This window comes from Strix aluco, chromosome 4 (genome assembly GCF_031877795.1).
Source record: "Strix aluco isolate bStrAlu1 chromosome 4, bStrAlu1.hap1, whole genome shotgun sequence".
Taxonomy (NCBI): domain Eukaryota; kingdom Metazoa; phylum Chordata; class Aves; order Strigiformes; family Strigidae; genus Strix; species Strix aluco.
The window spans coordinates 120,510,652-120,531,330 of NC_133934.1; the positions used below are offsets into that span (position 1 = coordinate 120,510,652).

The 20,679-nt window shown below is 42.9% G+C and overlaps 2 protein-coding genes across 14 annotated transcripts in view; one reads left to right on the plus strand and one right to left on the minus strand.

The window, feature by feature from the left end:
• Positions 1–1,539: 1,539 nt before the first annotated feature.
• Positions 1,540–20,679, plus strand: part of COA8 (cytochrome c oxidase assembly factor 8) — a 34,731-nt gene continuing 15,591 nt past the window's right edge. For 4 of the 13 annotated variants that reach the window (XM_074825243.1, XM_074825248.1, XM_074825245.1 and 1 more), the window contains exons 1-3: positions 17,722–17,942; positions 18,695–18,892; positions 19,934–19,997. In XM_074825243.1, coding sequence (XP_074681344.1) covers positions 17,814–17,942; positions 18,695–18,892; positions 19,934–19,997 — 391 coding nt within the window. In that variant the 5' untranslated portion in view covers positions 17,722–17,813. Of the gene's footprint in view, positions 1,806–2,460; positions 2,972–3,285; positions 3,408–9,738; positions 9,847–10,451; positions 10,563–17,720; positions 17,943–18,694; positions 18,893–19,933; positions 19,998–20,679 lie in introns of those variants that run through there. The other 9 variants (XM_074825246.1, XM_074825249.1, XM_074825241.1 and 6 more) reach the window with 8 other exon arrangements.
• Positions 12,298–17,700, minus strand: BAG5 (BAG cochaperone 5). Its single transcript, XM_074825232.1, has 2 exons — positions 17,568–17,700; positions 12,298–16,938 (listed from the first exon to the last, which is right to left on the minus strand). Exon 2 carries the CDS (start codon positions 16,908–16,910, stop codon positions 15,558–15,560), a length of 1,353 nt encoding a protein of 450 aa, XP_074681333.1. The 5' UTR covers positions 16,911–16,938; positions 17,568–17,700; the 3' UTR covers positions 12,298–15,557.

A 20,679-nucleotide genomic window follows, 5' to 3' on the forward strand; every position in this document is an offset into this window, starting at 1 on the left:
CCCCTCTTCACTTTTATTTAAGGAGGTTAAAAAAAAAATGCTTACTGGCAAAATTTGTGGAGTTAACTACAAGAGATCGATAGCTGCTAGACTTTTATATCATTTAAGACTACTCAGCACAAGGGTAACAGCTGCTTTTTGCTTCTGAGAAAGGTCTAGAAAGAAACCATCACTCATATATATTCAGCCAGGTGCTTTTTATCAAAGGAAAAGTCATTTGCTTCACAAGGAAATGCTCCTAAATTTGGATTTACCTCATCAGAAGGGTACCAGGTACCTGCATGGTGTGCTGCAAAGAGGGTCAGAACAGAAATCCAGCCCTCATGCATTAAATACTGCTCTAGGGAGGGTGCGCACCAGTGGGGTAAAAAATTAGTGAGTGCAATATCAACAAGAGGAAATGAATGTTGAATGGTGCTGTGAGCGGGTACATGTGTGATGGCAGTACATCCTCTGCGGTAAGCCCTGTACAACCCTATTTTTATCACTCTGACCCAAATACAGCAAACACAACACACTGGAGCTGTCTCCACACAGCAGGGTTGGTTCGTGAAACAACATTCCTGTTAAAGCATCTGCACCCCTCACACCTACCAGCTTATATTCAGCACCTCCAGAGAAAGCGGGCAGTTTTCCAGCCTCCTGTGAAGGAGAGACAGGATTTTTTTTTCTCAGTGCCCTGGGCATCAGTAGCTGTGTGCAGTCAGGTCGGTGTCACAGAGGGCTGAACGGGAAGCAAGGCTTGGGCTTTCCATGGGGCAGCAGCAGGGACGCAGAGGAGAGCAAGGACACCTCCATGCCAGTGTTGACTAATGCGCTTCGGTTGACTGGTGTGACGTGGCTTGAACTAACAGAGACAGACCAGAGATTGTAGTAGGCAAAGCAGCCAGGAACGAATTAATGCACAGATAAAACTCTTTCTGAGGATGCATGAGACACCTTTGGAGAAACAGCAAGAAAGTTCTTTATTGAGGAACAGCCTTGGCACATCCAGGCTGGCAAAATGTGCTGCTCACATGCCTGAAGACAGAGGCCCCAAGGAAACCCTGCACAATCCATGCTGAGGAGGGCTGCCATGTAAGCACAAACCTACCCAGGGGAGGACATGCTTTTGAAGCTAAAGGACAAAGCTGGCACAAGGACAAATGGTTATAAACTGGTCATCAGCAATCCTAGGCAGGACACTGTGAGACTGCAGCTAGCTGGGAGGTTTGAGAACGGGGCACTGCGAGCAAAAAATCCATTTTGGGATGAGGCTTAATGAGTTTAAGGAGGGGATTTGTACAAAGTGGTGTTTGCAATAGTCAGGTTCAGCAGGCAGTGACCCACAAAGTGCCAGCCAGTGCGATGCTGCTGGGTGTTCGCTCTGGTCCTTGCGTGGGCTCCAGATGGTGCCTACCCTGTGGCTAATTGGTGTGTTGGGGCACGAGCCCTCGCTCCGCTCCAGATCGTTTCATCTGAAGGGCCTGCACTCACGCCTGGCAGTGTGGAGCTGTTTGCCAGCGATAGAGCAGACGAGGAGCTGGAAGGGTGCCCTGGGTGTGGTCCACTGCCTATCGCAGGGCCTGAAATTGCCTTCATTTGCTTAACTTGCTATAAAAACAAGATGGAAAGCAATTCCTGGAAGTGCTGCCCTTCTCCATATGCTAAACCAGCATGACCAGAAGAACGAAACCCCTGGGTCAGCATGTTGGACTTCACAAGTGCACATCAAAGTGCACTCAGATCAAATTTTTCACCAAGACTTCCTACGGTCCATTGCTGTTCTGGCTGTGGTTATATTTCTTTTTTGTTGCCATTGAAAGGTAAATCTTAAATTGTTTTATCATCAGTATGGGGTGTGCTCAGCTGTTAAGTGCTGGCTTAGGTTGGGTCTTCAGGCAGTGTTTGCTCTTCTAAGCAAGTTGTGATGCAGTTAGCATCTTGCCTTTCATGCTGTCTCCTGTGCATGGGTTTGCACATACAAATGTCTTTGCTGGCTGAAGTCATAGAGTTTGCATTTCTGCAGCTGGAAACAACTTAGAGACAAAAAAAAAAATGCTGGCTAAGCATTAGTCTCATGATATTTTTTCAAAGGAACTCTATTAACCTAAACCTCCCCTTGCTCACTGAGCTTCTCCTACTATTTACATTTGTGAAGGGCTTTTAAAAAACACCTTACATGCCAACATTTATGTTGATGAGTTGTATTTAAGAAAGCTACTCTGTCTGAAAAATGCAGACACATTCCTCTGCTTCCACTTTATGGTTTCATTTTTGCAAAATCATGATCTTTTTCTTCACTGGGCACTCAGTGAAAGCAGCAGCAGAGTCCTGTCTGAGAGGTTTATCAGACACCTCACAGCCTCACATCTTCAGGAATTTAACACCAGTGGCTGAAGACATATTAGCACCCTATAAACATCTGACAGTGCTTTCTTGGAACTGTGAGCAGACAGGCTGTCCTTTCCCTCTGCACAGGCCAGACCACCTGAAGTGAGGAGGGGATGAAGGTTTTACAAGATTGCATCCCTGATAGCTTTGGGCAAACATGTGTTGCGAGATGAAAGTCAGAGCTGCGTTCTGTAGCTAAGTGATGAATCGTGCTCCCTACAAATCCACAGGCAATAATCCCTCTGACTTCCTGCACTGCCAAAATGCCATTAAACTACATTTATTTTATTTGTTCTGCTAGCTGTTTTGTAAAAAGATGAAGACAACAAAGAAGGCAAAGCCCTGCTGCTTTCAGTTAGAAAAGTGACAAGTCAGGTTAGCGATAAAAGCCCTCATAAAATCTGAGGAACTCTGCACCTCATGATAAGGCAGCAGCCACCAAGTACTGCAGCATATTTTGGGAAGTGTGTCATGCACTCAGTTATATATAGAAAACAGCAGATTAGGTTGTGCCCTGTTTCTTTCAAGACCTTCATGAGATTTAGGGGACCAGGCACGAGTCTGGTGCCCAAGTGCAGGAGGATGTCAGACAAAATGGGTAAGTAGAGAACAGAAGAAATGGAATTTCTCACACTCTGCAAGGCAGCAACCGTGCATGGCGGAGAGAGAGGATCTGGAGCAGCATACAGAAATAGAAAGCTGGTACCGTCCCTCCCCCTTCCTTCCCAAATGAAACCTACTTCCATCAAACTGCAATAACACCGCAACTAAGGGAGCATGTGGCTTTGTGCTTCAAAGCAGAACAAACCTGGTGAGATTAGAAAGTCACAGCAAGTATCAAATCAGAAAGAAAATCGAGGAGTGGCACAAGACACTGCTAGGTGTTGCCAAAGCTGTTTTTTCCACCCACAGGGAGGAGGAGAGATGAGACAACCTGCAGCAGAGAATGATCTGCTGTCTTGAAGGAAAGAACAGTGGTCCACACAGACAATAGACACTCCCAACACACCCAGCATCTCATACAATGGCTGGAAGTATGCAAGTGTGTGCTGCAAAGAAATGAAGTGTTTAATCCTTTGATACGAGGAAAGGGGTAGCTTTCATCCATACAAGTTGCACAACAGCTGGGGTTGCCTGTACTCATGTGTCAGCTGGTTTCTTCAGGTGGGCTGACAGCCTTGCATCCCCACGGGAGGTGGGGACCTGCCAGGGAAGGAGCTTCTCCCTAAAGGATGACTTCATCTGAAGGAGAGGCTGAGTTTAAGATAAGGTTGGCAATCACAAGTAGGGACTGTGGTGTGGGTGTTTGTACGGGAGGGTGTGTGTCTCACAGAAGGGCCTTGGAGAGAGCAAAGCTAACATCTCAATATTTACATTTTAAAATCATATTAATAACAGAGTCAGTGATCTGTGAACTGCTTTACTCCTGGGGAAGGTTGCTCTGCTGTTGGTTGTGGTGGCTTATCTTCGCAGTGCCTTCGTCCAGACGCACCCAGGGTTGGAGACGAGGTGGGCCACTGAAGTCAGTCTGGAAACTCCAGTTCAGGTCATGAGTTCAGACTGAGGCAGCTACTCAAGTCATGCACAGCCATCTATGCTACTTCCCAGTGTCACCAGTCTAACTCCTCACTGTGCTGGGTATTTAACCAATACATAGAAAAATCTAATCACTAACCCAGGAACCAGCAACTCAAGGGCCAGATATCAAAACAAGATTTTCCCAGGCCTGTGGTAATGATCACCACCCACATCTATCTTCTTACTTTGAAATATTATTCCCTTCCAAGCTAGAACACAGATCAGAAATACAGAGTACACAGAGAAAGCTTCACCTTAAAACACAGCCTGGCAATCACTAATGAAAGTGATGCAATGCACTGTCTACTTTAATCCAGATTATGTGGAAGAGAATGTGTTCATTGTCAATGAGCTACACAAGCCTATAAAACCCCAGGGAAAGGGTGCTCTTTATTGCATGAGAAGACTAGCATGCCATAAAGCAGAAAGCACTCCTATTTTCAGCTACTGAACATGTAAAACTAAGGAAGGGTGTGGGAATCAGGAGAAGGCTCAGCAACATGAAAAGAGCCAAGATTTTTATGTGTTTCTAGTGAGTATGGAGATCTTTTTAAGTGCCCTATTAGAGCTCTCTAATCAGTACTTTGTCTTCAGAAAACGTTTGGGAACATCTCTGAATAAGGCCTCTTCGGGAGGTTTCAGATTGAGTAGCTGAAATATGCGTCCTCCCCCAGCTAAAGACCTTCTCTCCAGTTGCCAACCTTGAGAATTCAGGGAAGTTTCCATCTGAGTCCTTCCTGCCTGTTGAACTTTCAGAAGGTCACAGGATCAGAAGGGGAACAGGAAAGGATCTGGTGGTTGCAGGGTTTTCAAGCATCCACGTAAGTTAGCAGCACATCAAGATGCCTGGCTGGGCAGGAGCCATCTGGCACCTCCATTCACATGAAGGGGCAGCAGGCACAGCTCCAGGATGCAACAGGAGCAGTTGTCTTCTCGGGGGGCTGGTTGGAAGTTGGCACAGCCTTGGTCAGTGAATCACAGACAGTGGCAACCAGCTGTGGCTGGCATGCGAAGCCATGGTGCAGGCAGGAGGCTCTGCCCAGCACTGTAAATACATGCTCTCGCCCTAGCTGCAGGCAGGCCAGAGGCAGAAGCCAGTGGCATGAGTCCTGCACTTGATGTGTAGGATCAGACAGGCCCGGGCTTATGCAGGATCATACGCTGAACGTGAGTCAACTGTGTGTGATGCTCTTGCAAAGAAGGTGTCCTTGGCTATATTTATAGGACTGTAATAGCTAAAATATGAGAGGTGATTATGCCATGCTACTAATTGCTAATGACTCCCCAGCTGTAGTCCTGTGTCCAATTATGGGAACAGCACTTCAAGAAATAGGTGAGCATCTATGGGAGAGCCACCTCAGCAACAGAAATTGAAATAACATGTGATGTATCCTGTGATGGAATACTGAAGCTGTTTGGGTGCTTAATCTATAAAAGCAAATGCTAAAAGGGGAGCTGAGGAAACAGCTATTTTCTGTGAATAATAAGGCATTAGTTATTTATTACTAGTGATTAATTAATTACTCTCCAGATTCATGGGGATAGAGTAAGAAGAAAAAAAACAGTATTATTTAAATCTTTAGATGAAAAGAAGAGTCAAGCTGATAGGAAAAACTTGCTAACTATAGAAGTAGTAAAGACCTAGAACAGGCTACCTGCAGAGGATGTGGATTCTCTGAGAAGGTTACACAAATATTGGTCACTCGTGATCTGTTGATATTAATATCTGTTGATATTAATCCTCTCATAATGCAAACGTTTTCATGAGATGATCTCCTTAGGTCCCTCCCAAGCTGATTTTGTGACTTAGTGCCTTCCAGATGTCTGCTTTCTGTGCTTCCTATTAAAAATGCCTTCATCTGATGGCTGTGAGATCCTGAAAAGTATGCTGCCACACAGTCAATGAAGGCATGTTAGAAGTCCCCATCTAAATTTTAACATTCTGTGTACTAAGTATAGTGCAAACTCTCACACCAACTGGTCTCCAAAGCCAGTTAGGAACAAGGAATAGCACAACCTGAGCTCTCGGGGTACTCTGAAATCGAATTCATCAATGTCAGTGAAATCTGCTGAGACTGTGATGAAATTAGTAATGGTATAGGTAGAGCAGGATTTATATTATTTGCAGGAAATAATATAAATGTGAACCCAGATATCGAATAAGGAGCTTAAAAAGAAATATTGAATAACTTTTCATTCATTGTTAAAAAAGGGGCAATCACAACCTGCATGCATTGGGCAACTGAATTAAAGTGCACATCCTAAGTTAAAGTACACTTCCTAAGTTTTGAGGGCACTTTGAGGGCTTTACTTGGGCACATTACCATCATAGCATGGCTGCTTGTCTGTAAGAATTTAACAGACCCTTACAGCTGCTCTAAAGTGGATGGTGCATTAATTTCCAAAGAAGAGTAAACTAAATAGAAATAATGACATGTACTAGCACATCCACAGAAGACTTAAGAATGAAGATACACAAGGACTCAAAGGTATCTTTGGGGTAATCAGGTCAAGGCAACATCTCATATAGCTTCCTTCAGAAATTGTCTCTTCTCATTTCCAGTCTGGCTAATTCATATCCATTTGTATTTCTGCCCACACCATCCATTAGCTTAAGTAATTGCTTTTTCATCTTTGATACTTACCCTACTATTTAGAGAGAGCAATCTCATGGGTTTTTTTCAGCTTTCATTTTGCTGCATATATTTCAAAGGGGGTTTCCCTACTGCCCTGTGCAATGACAGTAATGCTTCCCTTTCTGTACTGGAGATACCATCTCTGGTGCATTGTAGGAACAGCTTCATCTTCTTTGTGGCCATACTGTAGGGATACCTGTGTAGAAATACTCCAGAAAGCTCTCCGTGAGCTAGTGCCAAAACTGAAAGCGATATTGCAGTGTCCACTCAAATTTCCACACGAAGTTCTGGGCAGCTTCTGTGAGTCAAAGTCAACTGACCCTGCATTAATTATAAATGTTGCATCTGCTTGTCTTCAGTCATATAGCATCATCCTATATAGCGTCATCCCATAGTAAGCAAGTGGGAATGCAATTGCATCATGAACTGGTGGATGTGCTCATGTGTGGCTGTCATTGTATGATCAGAAATTGCATAGTTACTGAAAGTCCAGACATTTTCCATGCTCAGGTCCTTCAGATATTCAGCAGCTGACTTTGCTGAACAGCTCTCTGAATTTATAGGAATGCAGCAGTATGAGCTGAGATCAAAAACAAATTTCCCATGGTTTATCCTTATGCTGACTCAATCCCTGAATATCTTCTATTACCAACTCTTCAGTCACGCTATAACTGCTTAGCAAAACCTCTCCAAAATATTGTAATCTTTGACTATTGTCATCTTTGATTATTTGGACTCACTGACTGTGGCCCTTGACCCCAACCTGCTCGCTGGCCAAGTTCCTGGTTTAACCTCAGACCTGCCTCATCACCAGACTTGTCTGGTGATCCGGACTCCTGTTGGAGCCTGGATATTGTCACTGGACCTGTCCTGTCCTGCTGTCATGCTGGCTCCTGGCACCCCATCCCATTCTCTATCTTGTCCTCCAACCCCTGCCATCAGTTGAGTATATCAGCAGTAGCATTTTTTAGTCACTGTGTTGGCTATTCTTCTATCCTCTCATGTTTTTTTATCTGTTGTTGCAACTTCCTAATGTCCTCTTTCTCTGTACCAGTAATGAAGCTCATAAAAGCCCTCCCAGATGTCTTGTATCTTAGTTTAAACAGTTTCTTCACAATTACCAGAGCCTTGGTCCCAGAGATCCATGACAGAGGAGCTCATGTGGCATGCATGTATTTTTTCAGGGTCTCCAGGTCCAACCAAGTAAAACTGATCTTTGCCAGAGACATCAACTAACAAATACATCCTGAATGTAAGCTGTAAGGTTTGCACCAGGACAGAGAAAGAACTCAGCCATTGTGGTGGAAACAGTGTCCACAAAAGAATTAGTAACTTGGGAAGCAACTTGTGCTTGGGAAGAACAAGATGGGCCAGAAACAGAAATTAAGAAATCTGCCACAAAACTGAAATAAAGGGTTATAATGAAAAACAGGGACAAAATATATCAGAAACACAATAGCTCTGTAGAAATAAAAGAGACAATAAATTGGCTTCTGCTCTGAAAACAGGAATGCTGAGAAATGTTCCAAAACACTGAGCTGGAATGAAGCTGTTCTGAGGCTTCCCAAAGCAGCTGCTGGCTTTACTGCATTTCAGTAATCTTTTTTTTTTTTTTTAAAGATTATTTGCCCTCATTGCTGTAAACTTATTTAAACCTTGCATGGAGCCACCTCACAACTAGCATTCTGCAGACTCCCAGTGATCCCTGGCATACTTTTAGAAGCTCCCAAAAGGCAATTGTTGTCAGTAGATTTTAATTTGCCTTATGTATTTTTTTTGAATTTATAATTTGAGAAAGGTTGAAAACCATGGCACACATACCATATGAATGTTTGCTTGTGTATATATGTTCAGCAAGATTGTTCTGTAGGTTATTAGATATTTTTTCTTAAGAGTTTAGTACTCATAATTCAAATTTGAAAGCACATCTATAATAGCAGTGTAAATCATCCTTCTACACTAAGGCCACACTTCATAAGCAGTCTTCTGTTTTAATGGATGATTTCAAAGATCTTTGTCATGAATTGGGGTGGACTCTCCCTGGGAAAGCTTTTAATCTAGTTTGAATACTATTGCACTTGCCTAAATAAACTCATACTTCAGCCAAGTGAAATGATCAGTGATAGCTTCTGATCTAAAACACTCACACATGGTTCCTTCAAACAACAACACGGCACTGTTGATGCAAAAAAACCTAGCAGAGGTTGAAAATGTTTCCACTCCCTTTCTGCAGGTCACTCAAAATTATTGATTGCGAGAATATGCGAACGGCAAAGCAGGCTGGGCATGTAGACAATGCAATGAAGAAAGTACTAAAAATATACAGTTCAGTTTTTTGCAACTGCACTGATACAGATATGATACTCGGTTTTTTAGACTTCCTTTGAAACAATGCATCAAACAATGTACCTGTACTGACTCCTACTTCAGGTTGGAAGTTTTAGCCTTAGATATGTTCAGAACTGGAAAAACTTCTGAAAAAAATTGAAAAATACTATTAAGGATTTGCTTTGGATTCAGAGAGTAGAGATTTTCAAAGGAGCTCAGCCTGTTTGGGTGTATTTGCTCATTAGCCAAGCAAAACAGGAGCTGAGAGGCAATTCAGCTGTGGCCTATAAATATATTCTAGACTACACGCTAGGGGAGAAGAAAAGCTTCTCATTAATATGTTTATGCTGGAAATTAGAAGGTTTCTCAATCCTCACAGCAATGATGCTTTGGAACAACCTTTCACTGGAGGAATGAGGCAAAGCCATTTTAAGTTGCAGCTTGATTAGCTGCAAGGATGATCCCATGGTTGTCTGTGACAAATTACAGGGTGCGTGGGTCTATGGATGGGCTCCTTTTCAAAACATGGCCTTACTTGTCACAGTGGGAACTTCGGGATGCTGAGTGTTCTGGGAAACCTGGCTTTTACTAGATGTCTGAAAGTGAGCAGAGGCCATTCATTAACATCCTTTTCATGTGGTATTAACATGAGGCACCTGGAAGGTAGGAAGTAGGCATTCAATCACAGGCTACAGATAGATTTGAATAAAACAATTTATAAAGAATTCTCTTTTTAAAAAAATAAGAAATTCAGCATAAACAATTAAACGAATGATACCTTAGACTTGCTACCAGTTATTACACTATCCCTTCCAATTACCAGTTTATTACAGGAGATAGCCTTCATGTCACACACTGTCTTCTGCAAGCCACACTGATATTCCAAGGGCACGCTGAGTTGCCATGACCAGACATTTCGGAGAGTATGACGGTAATTATGGCATCCCTAGAGATGGGTGGCACTGTCTTGCCCAAGGGCACACCAAGGCTAACCCCCATCAGCTAGAAGCTGGACTGTGCCTGGGAGGAGCACTTAGGATGGAAAACAATGTTGAACTGCAGGGTGTAGACTAGGTATAACTGCAACAAGGCAAAAGGGAGCTTTGCTTTGCTTGCTTTTCTTCTGTCATAAAACTAAAACAGACCAGTCAAACAACAGCCTGACAACTTTACTAGTTTTTTAGCTTGTTTTCCTTCAGCCTTTCTTGTCTCTCGGCTTCCTTGGGTTTTTGATTTGGCTTGTAGACCTCTCAGTGGTCATGATCACAGATTTGGTTTTGGGTATCTGTTCCAGAGTCGATACAATTGGGGAGCTAAATAAGACAGGACCTTATTAAGGACACTGCACTGTGTCATTGTGTTTCTTCCCTCATGAGATGCTTTTGGTTAGCTACCTGAAATACAGGTTTCACAAGGAACTCCTGTAGCACAGAATTTTGTCTGGCAAAACTAATTGAGGAGAAATAGCCCAATTAAGAAACTCATTGTGCTTTTCCATTTCTAATGGCAAACTCTGCTACAATTTATGTCCTGTAGGAAGAGTTTGCAGACTTGGAAAAGATCCTCATTATTTTTGAACTGACAAGCACTGCAACTCATGCCTTCATGTTTGGCAGTCCCCAGAACCAAATGCTGCAGAGAGAAAGGGTAAGTGTTGTGCAAAGCCTTCAACAAAAGCATACCTCATCTACAGCTTCTTCAGTTAATGACCAGTTTCCAGCTGACATGTATGTGCCTACTAATATAACTGAAAGCATTATGTATGTTACTGTTTCATGTAGCAAAACAGAATGATATCCAGACCAGCCAGCAACTAGGACATGCCCCACTGTGGCGCAGCAAAAGCTTTAATTTCTCAGCTTCATTTAAAACAGAAAGCCTGACAGTATTTCAGGGAATATTCCCCCAAAAATCCACTTTCTCAATGAAAGCTCATAAGCACCAGGGGAACAGGCACAGAACTCACTCAAAACATCAGCTCTGAACATTTGGTTGTGTCTCTACTAGCACTTTCCTCTAGTAGGAATGTTTTCCCGGATCCTGCCATTTAAATGTCTCCTGCTAGCAGCCAGTTTAAACCCCCAGGCCTTCGATCCATGAGTTCAGTACCAAAGTCCTTCCAATCCTTCAAGTTCTCAGCTGAGAATTCTCCAAAGGGGAGGATATGCCTATATGGAAATAAAATACAGAGTTTTTCCAGTTAAACCATTTCAGCCACCAAAATCTGCCTGTCCCAAACACACACCAAAAAATTCTTAGCAAGGCAAATTCTCTCCTTTGACAAGTAAACAGCTGATCAAGACAAACAGGTCAGCAGCTAGCTGAGCTGGGCCATTGCCCAGATGATTTAATGGTCTTTGAAGAATGTTATTTCCTTCAAATAAGCTATATTGTTAAAAGGGAGAGAAAGAAGATACAGTGAACTTGTTACCTATAGGAACGTTCAACCTTTATAAACCTTATTCTTATCTGATGTGTTCTGGGTAAGATTTTTCAGGATCGTGTATAGTACTTGGACATGATCACTTGTGCATTTTATTGCAGGAACGTTTACTCTGTAACACAGAAGAGCAATTGAAATTCTGTACATGATTCATTTGTATTGCCTTCATCATATCCCATTACTGAAGCAGCAAATTCCCACTTGTCTGTAGGAGTTGATAGTGTCACCTTCTTTCCTTACTTCTCCAGAGATTTAACTATGCAGAAGGTTGATCTAACGACTTACTGCTACTGAAAATCTTAAAATTTGCTCCCTAACTCAGGGCCACAAAACCCGCCCCTTCATTTTACAGTAGCTCTGGCCCATACGCCTTTCTACAAGCCAGTTTGACTCACTAATCCCACAGAAAACTACCTCCTCCATTTTTGTGAAGTTTGTTCTCTCCTGTTTTAGTGGGCTAAATCAGCTCATAGAAGTTGGCCAAGCAGCACAAACTGCATAAAGCCAGCAGCTTTCTGGGCAGAAACAGAATTCCCCACTTCCATCAGCAATGAGCCGATAACATGGCTCACTGCATCTTGAGAAAACACACTGAGCCATCAGAACAATCATGTGAACATGCCTCATCTACACAGTTTAAAACCAGATTAGCTTAACTCCCACTAAAGGTTCTTTCATCCACATCGACTTTGCACATGAGGAGACTTCATACCCTCAGTTTTGCAAGTCATCTGTTAAGGCAGCATCCTTCAACAGAAAAGTGGAAAGATCTTAAAACAGCCACAAGCATTTTTGCAGCGATCATCCAACTGAAGCCCAGGAGCACGCAAAGCAATCGCTGAAGAAAGAACGCAAGCAGTGACTGATGTAATGACTGTAACGCCAGGTTGAACGCAGAGAAAACCAAAAGGCACCAGATTTGGCAAGTAGAGGTAGGAGTGGTTTCCACACAAAGAACTTTATTTTCATAAATACAGCATTGAAAAAGCAAACTTTTAAAGAAGAGGGAAAAACAAAAGAGCTTTATGTCTATGTTTAATAAAACCACTTTCTCTAAGACACAAATCATTTACATTCTGATAACTCACATTCAAAAATAAATAGAGAAAGGCAGCAGGGCATAACATTCAAATGAATACCTGGTAAAAGGTAGTAATGTATCTTTATTAATAATCAAGAATATAACACTGCAATATTTAATCTTGAATTTTTATATACAAATGCCATATCCTACGCAGCAATAAATCAAGACATATACACCATAAGGAGCACATACACTAATTTCTGTTAAACTGAAAAGTAGGAATTATATTTAAACAAAATCTCCTCCAAACAACGTAGAAAAACCACTTCGAGTGGTAAGCAAAAAAAAAATAAACACTGAAATAACGAAAGAAAACTAGTTTAAAAAGAAATACAATTAACAAATAGGAATCACGATGTAGGATTACCTCTCTCCCAAATATCGAATAATTTATTTTGCTCTAAGGTAGATTACACAGCACACAGAAAAGTTAATTATTTCAGTATAGTACTAAAATGCAGGCTTTTGAAATTTGGTCCATTTACATTTTGCTTATTACTTTAGCCTGCCATATCAGAAAGAAAAGTTGTGTGTCCCTCAATCTTTGGATACAAAAAAACAGAGAAATTACATTCTTCAGCACAAAAGCAAGATTTTGAGAAATCTGTGCATTTTTTTTTTTTTTTGGTTAAGCATATGTAGTTTATTACTTTCATTCATGCAAAAGCTGTGAATTAATCCCATTCCAGATGAGGATTTTACCATGAAATTTAAATAGTCAATTTAGTATAGAACAATGGAAAAAAAATTAATCCACGTAATATCTTGCTACTGAACCCTACTCAGTCAAAATCACACTAACTTTTACACATTTGCCTTCTTAGACACAGGCATAACAATTCACTCAGAAAAGCTAAAAGACATACAAATCTAAAATAGAACAGATCTGAAAACTATCCTTACTCATTTTTACATAAGAGGTTCAAACATTTATAAAGTTACATATAACCTCCAAAGAACACAGACACTAAATTGTTAAACAAACTACAACCACTGCAGACCTGACAGTAATACCAAAGAAAAATGAGTAATATCACTATGCTTATATTTCCTAAAAATGTAAGTGCAAATCAGAAGTTGCAGTTCAAATGTGCAGAAAGCTTGAAATGAGTAAAATAATTCAGGTGTATAACTACTAATATTCTGTGTTAGCCACATAATACATAAATATAGATTGGAATTTTAACTAGGGAAATGATTTTTTTTGATGTAAGAAGAGATAAATTCAATGGGGTTATATCTCTGAAGGAGCAGAGAGAATCCTCCAACATTCTGCCATTGCCAAATCGTGCCTCAGGCACCGTATTCAATTGGCAAGTAAATTTGCAAAGCAATCACCTGTATAATCACAAACAAAATATATTCACACTCAAGTTACAGAACCTTTCATCAACATCTCAAAGCATGTTATGGAGCAAACATATTCTCTCCTTCTTGTAGCAATAGGCACAGAAGACCTGCCCAAACTCCCCCATCTCCACATCAATGTACTCGTTTTTAAGCAGAATCCATATTTCCCAAATTTGATGCTCATTCTCAGGACTCTATAGAACAAGCATCATCACCTATCATATTATACTAATTTGACATGTATTATAGTAGAATTATATATATGTGAGAAATCCAGTTTGCAAAGATTACAAATGTATCAAGCTGCCAGTAAACAGTTCCTGTATCTACATATGACGATGGTGCAAGTCAGTGGTGTCATAAAGGCACTTGTCTTTCACAGACAGTGTTGTCTTCTCTAATCAGTCAAAAATAGATCTAAAAATATTTATTTTAACATCCAAACTGGTTTTTACTCCTTAAAGTGGTGCAAATTATCATCTATAGAACAATAATTCATTAATTCAACATGAAAGAGCTAAGTGCAAAGTATCCATACTTAAATATATCTTTATAATTAATTTTAATGCCATGCTCTCAAAAAAATGCCAAAAAAACATGCTACAGTAGAAATGTAATTGGCACTAGCAGCCACAAATAAAAAGGTAGGTGCATACAATAGTACAAGCAAGCTTATTTAAGAAGTTACTAAAACAATTAAGTGATGAGTTGCAAGGAGAGACATTTGCCACAAGTCTTTTCCAAGACATGCTTGAAGCCACACCTGACCAGTATGAAATATATAACACGCTTTTAGATCATTAGGGACATCTTTGTAGCTAGCTATGTGATTTTACAAAAATAATTCCAAAATGCTCATTCACGTCAAAGTGAATTCTGTTTCTGTTTTCACTGAATGTGAAAAGACAAGTCAAAACCAGATCTAACAACAGAGTTTAAAAAGACACCTAAGCAGCCACTAAAGTTCAGTGCAGTTTTCAGGGGTTTACAGATGGCAGTGTAAAATCCTTGAAATCCCATTTATCTGGCCAGTATATACGTACAGATTTTCCTCTCCAAGTCTCAGTACCTTAAAGCAATAATTTGAAAGTTTCCACCAACAAAAGACCTGTTTTTGCAAATCAAAGGGCTCAGGTATTACAAAAAATAGACATAATTGGTTTTGCCTATGCAAATGCTAATTTGCAGTTGGCATTATAGCTCCATTAACCGAGAAATCTAAACATGCTGAAAGGTGTGATGGATGGAATAAATCCAGTACAACCCAAAGGCCAGCAGGTTTTTTGCCCTTAATACTTTGTTCTAACAGCACATTAAGAGTATATTCAGACTGCTGTGAAGTTGCTGGATGGAGCCTCATGCTTGAATACTAATTTTCATGTCCAGTCTCCTCTAGTTTTGCCAGTACTGTACCATGAGGAAGTTTCTGCATCTTTGAAAAATCTGCATTCACTGAACATTACACAAGGTTATTAAAACAAAAACAGGAAAAAAAAAGAAGCCATTTGATCACGTATTAAGCTAATCCTTCAGAGAATCGCACTTCTTTGCTTATAGCAATGACCAGAATTGCTGATGGTGTACTGACAGTTGCCATGGCAAGTGGGTGACTGCGTGGGATAGCAGACATATAGCCAAGTCAACTGCTTATGCAATCTCTGTGATTTAAGCAAGCACAGAACACACCACTTTTATTATGTGCTGCCAATGATCTGCATAAAGTGCCAAAGGAAAAAATGTTGTTCTGTGTTAGGCCATGGCTGTTTCAGTATTCCCATTCATCTGTTTTCATGTCCAGATAGTAAAGAATATTCTGTGCAAGCTTTACTGCTTGCTTTCTGGCAGCCTTACACCGCTCGTCACCTTGTGGATCTACAGCATCAAGCGCTAGAAGTTGTTTTGTAAGAAGTTCTTCCAATCTCATATAATTTTTATCTGTTCTGTTTCCATCAAATGAAATCACCTCCTGCTGAATTTGGGACAAGTTTCCAAGAACAGTCCAAACTGCTTTATGAGACTGATGTTCGGCAGCAGTTTGCTCAGAATACATTTGCCTTTTTTCAAGGGCTTCCTTCAAATCAATATATGTTATAAGAGTTTGAACTTCTATTACTGCTCTTCTCCTGGCTTCTCTAATACAGGGGTTTTTGCCTGGACTCACCTCATCTAAGTGGGCAATTAATCCCTGTAATTCTGCTTTGGATCCCAAATACAAATCAGAAGCATTCTCTGTTTTTAAAAGTAAAGAATTAACTTCCTTCATTTTCTTGCGAATCTCTTCTATTTTTAGAATGGACTGATTTTGTGCCAAATCATAAGCGTGAGTAGAATTTGCTTCTTCTTCCAAGTCCAGGTATTTCTGCAATTTATTGATCTCTTCCACTACTTCCTTTCTGTAATTTCTTATTTCTGTGCGACCACAGACATCTAAAGCATCCAAATCAGCAATGAGGCCTGTAAGCACACAGGACAGATGCCTGCAGGTATCATTACTACTCACTCCCATTAGAAGCGCAATAAGAGTTCCTCTTGCTTTGTTCACATCACACATTACAGAGTTAATTTTGGAGACAGAAGGATGTGCATCATTAGAGAGTGGCAGGGACAGCTGTTGCTTTACACAGCTTTCTATAATCTCCTGAACAGCACACACTTTTGTCAGAGTACGATATCTTGCTTTGCGTAGAGAAACTTTCCCTCCGGTTTTCACCTGAGTAAGCCTCAATACAATGTCCTGAATACCTTCTTCAAATTCGTCACTTATACAGTTACCTCCTTTGTAAAAAGGTGTAATCTCACGTTCCACAAGTGACTGCGCCTCCTTGAATATAGCCTCTATTTCCAGTCTGCGCGGATGGTTTGCATTTTGTTCCAGTTCCTTAAGCAGCCTCTCTGTTTCCTGAGCAGCTCGTTTTCTGGCTTGCTGAATATCTCCCTTTCCTTCAGTGTCTACAGAATCTATTTCAAAAAGCTGTTTCGTAAGACTTCTTTCTAATTTCTTGTAATCTCGATCAGTAGACAGACCACTGAAGACAACCACTTGTTGTTCGATCTCTTTGACTTCTTTCTGTATTTCGTGCAACCGTTTTATGGATGGGTGTTGGTTACCCATATCCATTCTCTTCTTTCGGCCAGTTTCAGATGAACTACAAGGAAAGTGAGAACAAGACTTGCGATTAATAAAGTGCTATGCAACCACATGTCACAACTTTGACAACACCCTGAAGCACTTCAGCATTACAGCTATTTTAAATATCGCTAGCAATAGGAATAAACCACTTGGCTGACATTTCATAGCGACTCCTCTATTGTTTCATACTTCCTTCTCTCACCCAAGCTGCAAGGGTGAAGCTTCAGTTACCGCTCGACCGGCTCTTAGCGTTTACCCACAACCTTCAGCCCCCACTTCCCCACCTGCCCTGCAGCTGGAGGCATCGCACAACAAACCGGACCCCCGAGGGTCAGAAGAAAAACAGCGGCAAAACCCGACCGCCGCCGGGGTGCCACAACCCCAGGGCAGGGCTGCCTTCCCCCGCACAGGCCCCACAGCCGACGCTCCCCCCTCAGTTCCCGCCACCCCCGGCGGCCCCTCCAGGCCCCTGCACGGCAGCAACCTCCCCGCGGCGATGCGGCCCGACGAAGCGGGGAGGGGAGATGACAACGGGCCGCTCCGGGGAAGCCCGTAGGCACCCGAGGAGAGGCTCGCCCCCGACCGCCTCCCCCCGCAAACGCCCTCAGCGCCCGCAACGCTCCCCACCGGCCCCGGCCGCCTCACCCGCCGGCCGCCCCGGCCAAAGGACCCGCTGCCCGGCCCGGCGCTGCGCTGCGCCACGGGCCGAGCGGCAGCGAAGCCCAGGAGCCCCGCCCCGCGGCCGGGCGGCGGCGGAGGCGGGAACGGCGGGGCCGAGGGACGCGGCCCCATCCCCGGCGCCGCCCCCGACCGCAGCGCCGCGCTCCGCTCCGGGCGGCCTCGCCTTTGCGACACTGCCGTAAAGCGCCAGCCGCCGGCAGGAGGCGGGTGATGGCGGCGGTTCGGCTGCTGGCGAGGGGTGGCGGCTGCTGCCACCGCCACCGCCTCCTCCTCTCCTTCTCCTCTTCCTCAGCCGGAGGCGGCCCCATGGCTCAGCGCGGGGAGCGGCAGGAGAGCGCGGTAAATCCGGCCGGGAGGGTGGGGGGGGGCAGCTCTTGCGTCCCGGAGCTGGCCTGCCGCGGGGGGGGGGGGGGGGCCGCGGGGTCTCCTGCCCCTGCGGAGCCCTGAGGGGGGAGCGGGGGGGGCCGGCCGGGCTGCCCCCGCGGTACCTCACAGCGCCGCTGGGCGGGCGCGGCCCGATAAAAGTCTGCGTTTCCCGCGGCCTCTCGTTATTTATTTATTTTCCAACGCCCCCGGTGTTTGTAAATACCCCGCGGGCCCTCCCGCGCCGTGCGGGTGGGGCGCCGAGGAGGCCAAACGCTTTTCTAAGCGGAACGGTACGTTGTGGGCTGTTAGAGCCAGGTCTCCCTAAACCCGGCCTGAAAAGCTGCGCGCTTGTGCGTGTTCACAAGGATGCACGAAGAAAGCAGCGCTTAAGAAGGCTTACCTACTTGCTAGTTCTTGCTGTTAAATATTTTAACGAAGTGGAACATCAGTGATACAAAAAGTAAAAAAAAAAAAGTTGCTTTAAAAAAAAAAACCAACCATTATTCACGTCTGTTAGAAAAGAGTCTATCTTCTCTTTAGTTTCTAAATAAATGTTAAATGTGTCACATCGTTTTCCATCAGGGTAGATGAATGTGCATAATTTCTGAACTTGTTACGCTCTCTTATGTGGAGAGCGTGTGGAGTTTTGGAATTTATTTCAAATCGGGGTGGTTTTCAAAAACTCTTCTCAAGTGGTCATGATGAATTCTGCCTGTATTTTCAAGGGCCTGGGTTTCAGCCCCCCCGCCCACTCCCATAACGACTGGATCGGCCCCCCCGACAAGCACTCCAACCTGCGGCCGGTCATCTTCTACGTGTCCCCCGAGGAGTCCCCCCTGGAGCGGCGGCTGCGGGAGGCGCGGCAGGAGGCCCAGGCCTGCGACCAGCGCTTCTGGGCGCGGCACAACCGCGCCTTCCGCCAGGTGAGCCCGGAGGGCCGGTGCCGCTCGGATCCTGCCCGCCCACCCGAAATCGGGGAGGGGGTTTGGTCTCCATGAGGTCAACCCGCCACTACTGGCTGGTAATTGATACCGTTTCTTTTAATATGCACGGTGTCTTTGTGGAAATTACTTTTTTGTCATTAATATCTTTAAACATAAGTACAAAACTAAAGAGCCTGTATATTTTATTGCTGTTTAGTGGCATATTTGCCTTTTTCCTATCTGGCACTGAAAATATAAAGTTTTAGCCACCGTACATGAAAGACCTGTCTGTGACTAGAGCAGCTGTTGAAAATGATCCTGCAGCTCTTCTTGCTCTGTCATAAATGGGAGAAATAGGTATAATCACCAGGGGTAAACGAGGGACTGTTTCACTGGCAGCGTACCCCAGTAAGTCTACAAGTGGGGACTTTTCAGTCATGGTATGTTGCCTTTCCTGATTGCGGCATTGCTTAGGAGACACTGAATTTTGTTGGAAAAACAGTAAAGGTTCAGTAATTCACCGTCATTTGTGATGATCTTTGATCATCATATCCTCACAAAACTTGCAAAGATCTCAGAGAAAAAACAAAGCTTGTTTTTTAATTCCATAGAACTGCTTTTTAAGTCTGAAAAACTTACGTACAAATAATTATTCTGTTTCTGAGTAATTTCATTTTTTTAAGGCTATGTTTTTCTCTGTGTTCAAGTTCTGTTATACAATACATCACATCTTCATAGTTTGTTTTATAAACTGAAGGTTCAGATCCTGTCAAACAATACTGAATCTCAGCTGCAACTTTACTCCAGTAAAACGCTTGCATGAATTAATTGATGCCTGCATGTAGCAGGATCTAAGTGATGAAGTTACTGGTTTAACTAACTCACTGGATTCAGGAAAATATATTGTTTACATTTCCAAGTATAATGAGTATGCTTGTTATTTCAGAGGGTATTAAGCACTGCACTGCTATGTGATTAAAAACAGTGGTTAACTTCAAGGACTGAGTACATCAGATTCTAATGTGGAAAAACGTGTTTTAGGAGAAAGAAGAATTTATTTATTCACGACTGAAAGCCAAGGGTCTGGAAATGAGAGATGAAACAGGTTAGTGAGATCTTTATTTATAGTTTAGGATGCATTCTGAATTCTGTTTAACTTCGAATTTTGTTAGTTTATGCTCTTTGTGTCCTGTCACAAGTAAATCTTGATTTAGAAGTGTTTTTAGGAGAATGATTAAAAAAAGAGGGGAGGAGCTCCTCAGAGATGTGCATGTGGGGGTCAGATCATCCGTTGTACTGTTCTTTCCCTAATTCCTTCCCCACAGCTGGAGGGAATGTGCTGAAATCCTGGCCAAGTAATGTAATCATTCTGTAGTCTGAGGAGGAAGGGCTTTTTGCTTTCACACCTCCTAACCCAGTGAGCTGGCTGAGCTAAACATATAGAGCATGTGCCTCGAGTGCATCTTACGGTTGGGTGGACAAAGTCACGCTCTTTGGCTTCGGGTCCATAGTGTATTCAGTGAATACAATATTTTTCCTTGAGGCAGAATAAGGCAACTTCTGAGGAGACAGCAGCTGCTATCTGCCTGTCTTTGCCTGAGCACAGTTGCTGTAAAATAGTTGCCCCTCTAATTCATTATGTGAAACTGAAAACAAGATGCCTTCCTAATAACAGTGAATTGGCCATTGTAGCATGAGGTTGAACATTTTGTTCATAGAATAATGATCAGTTTGAGTTTAGTAAAGCATCTGCTCTGACGTCCTGTTTATCAAGACCATTATTTTTC

What these genes read in the sequence shown, in the direction of transcription:
- BAG5 (XM_074825232.1), bottom strand. Translation starts at nt 16,910, where the DNA reads ATGGATATGGGTAACCAACACCCATCCATAAAACGGTTGCACGAAATA.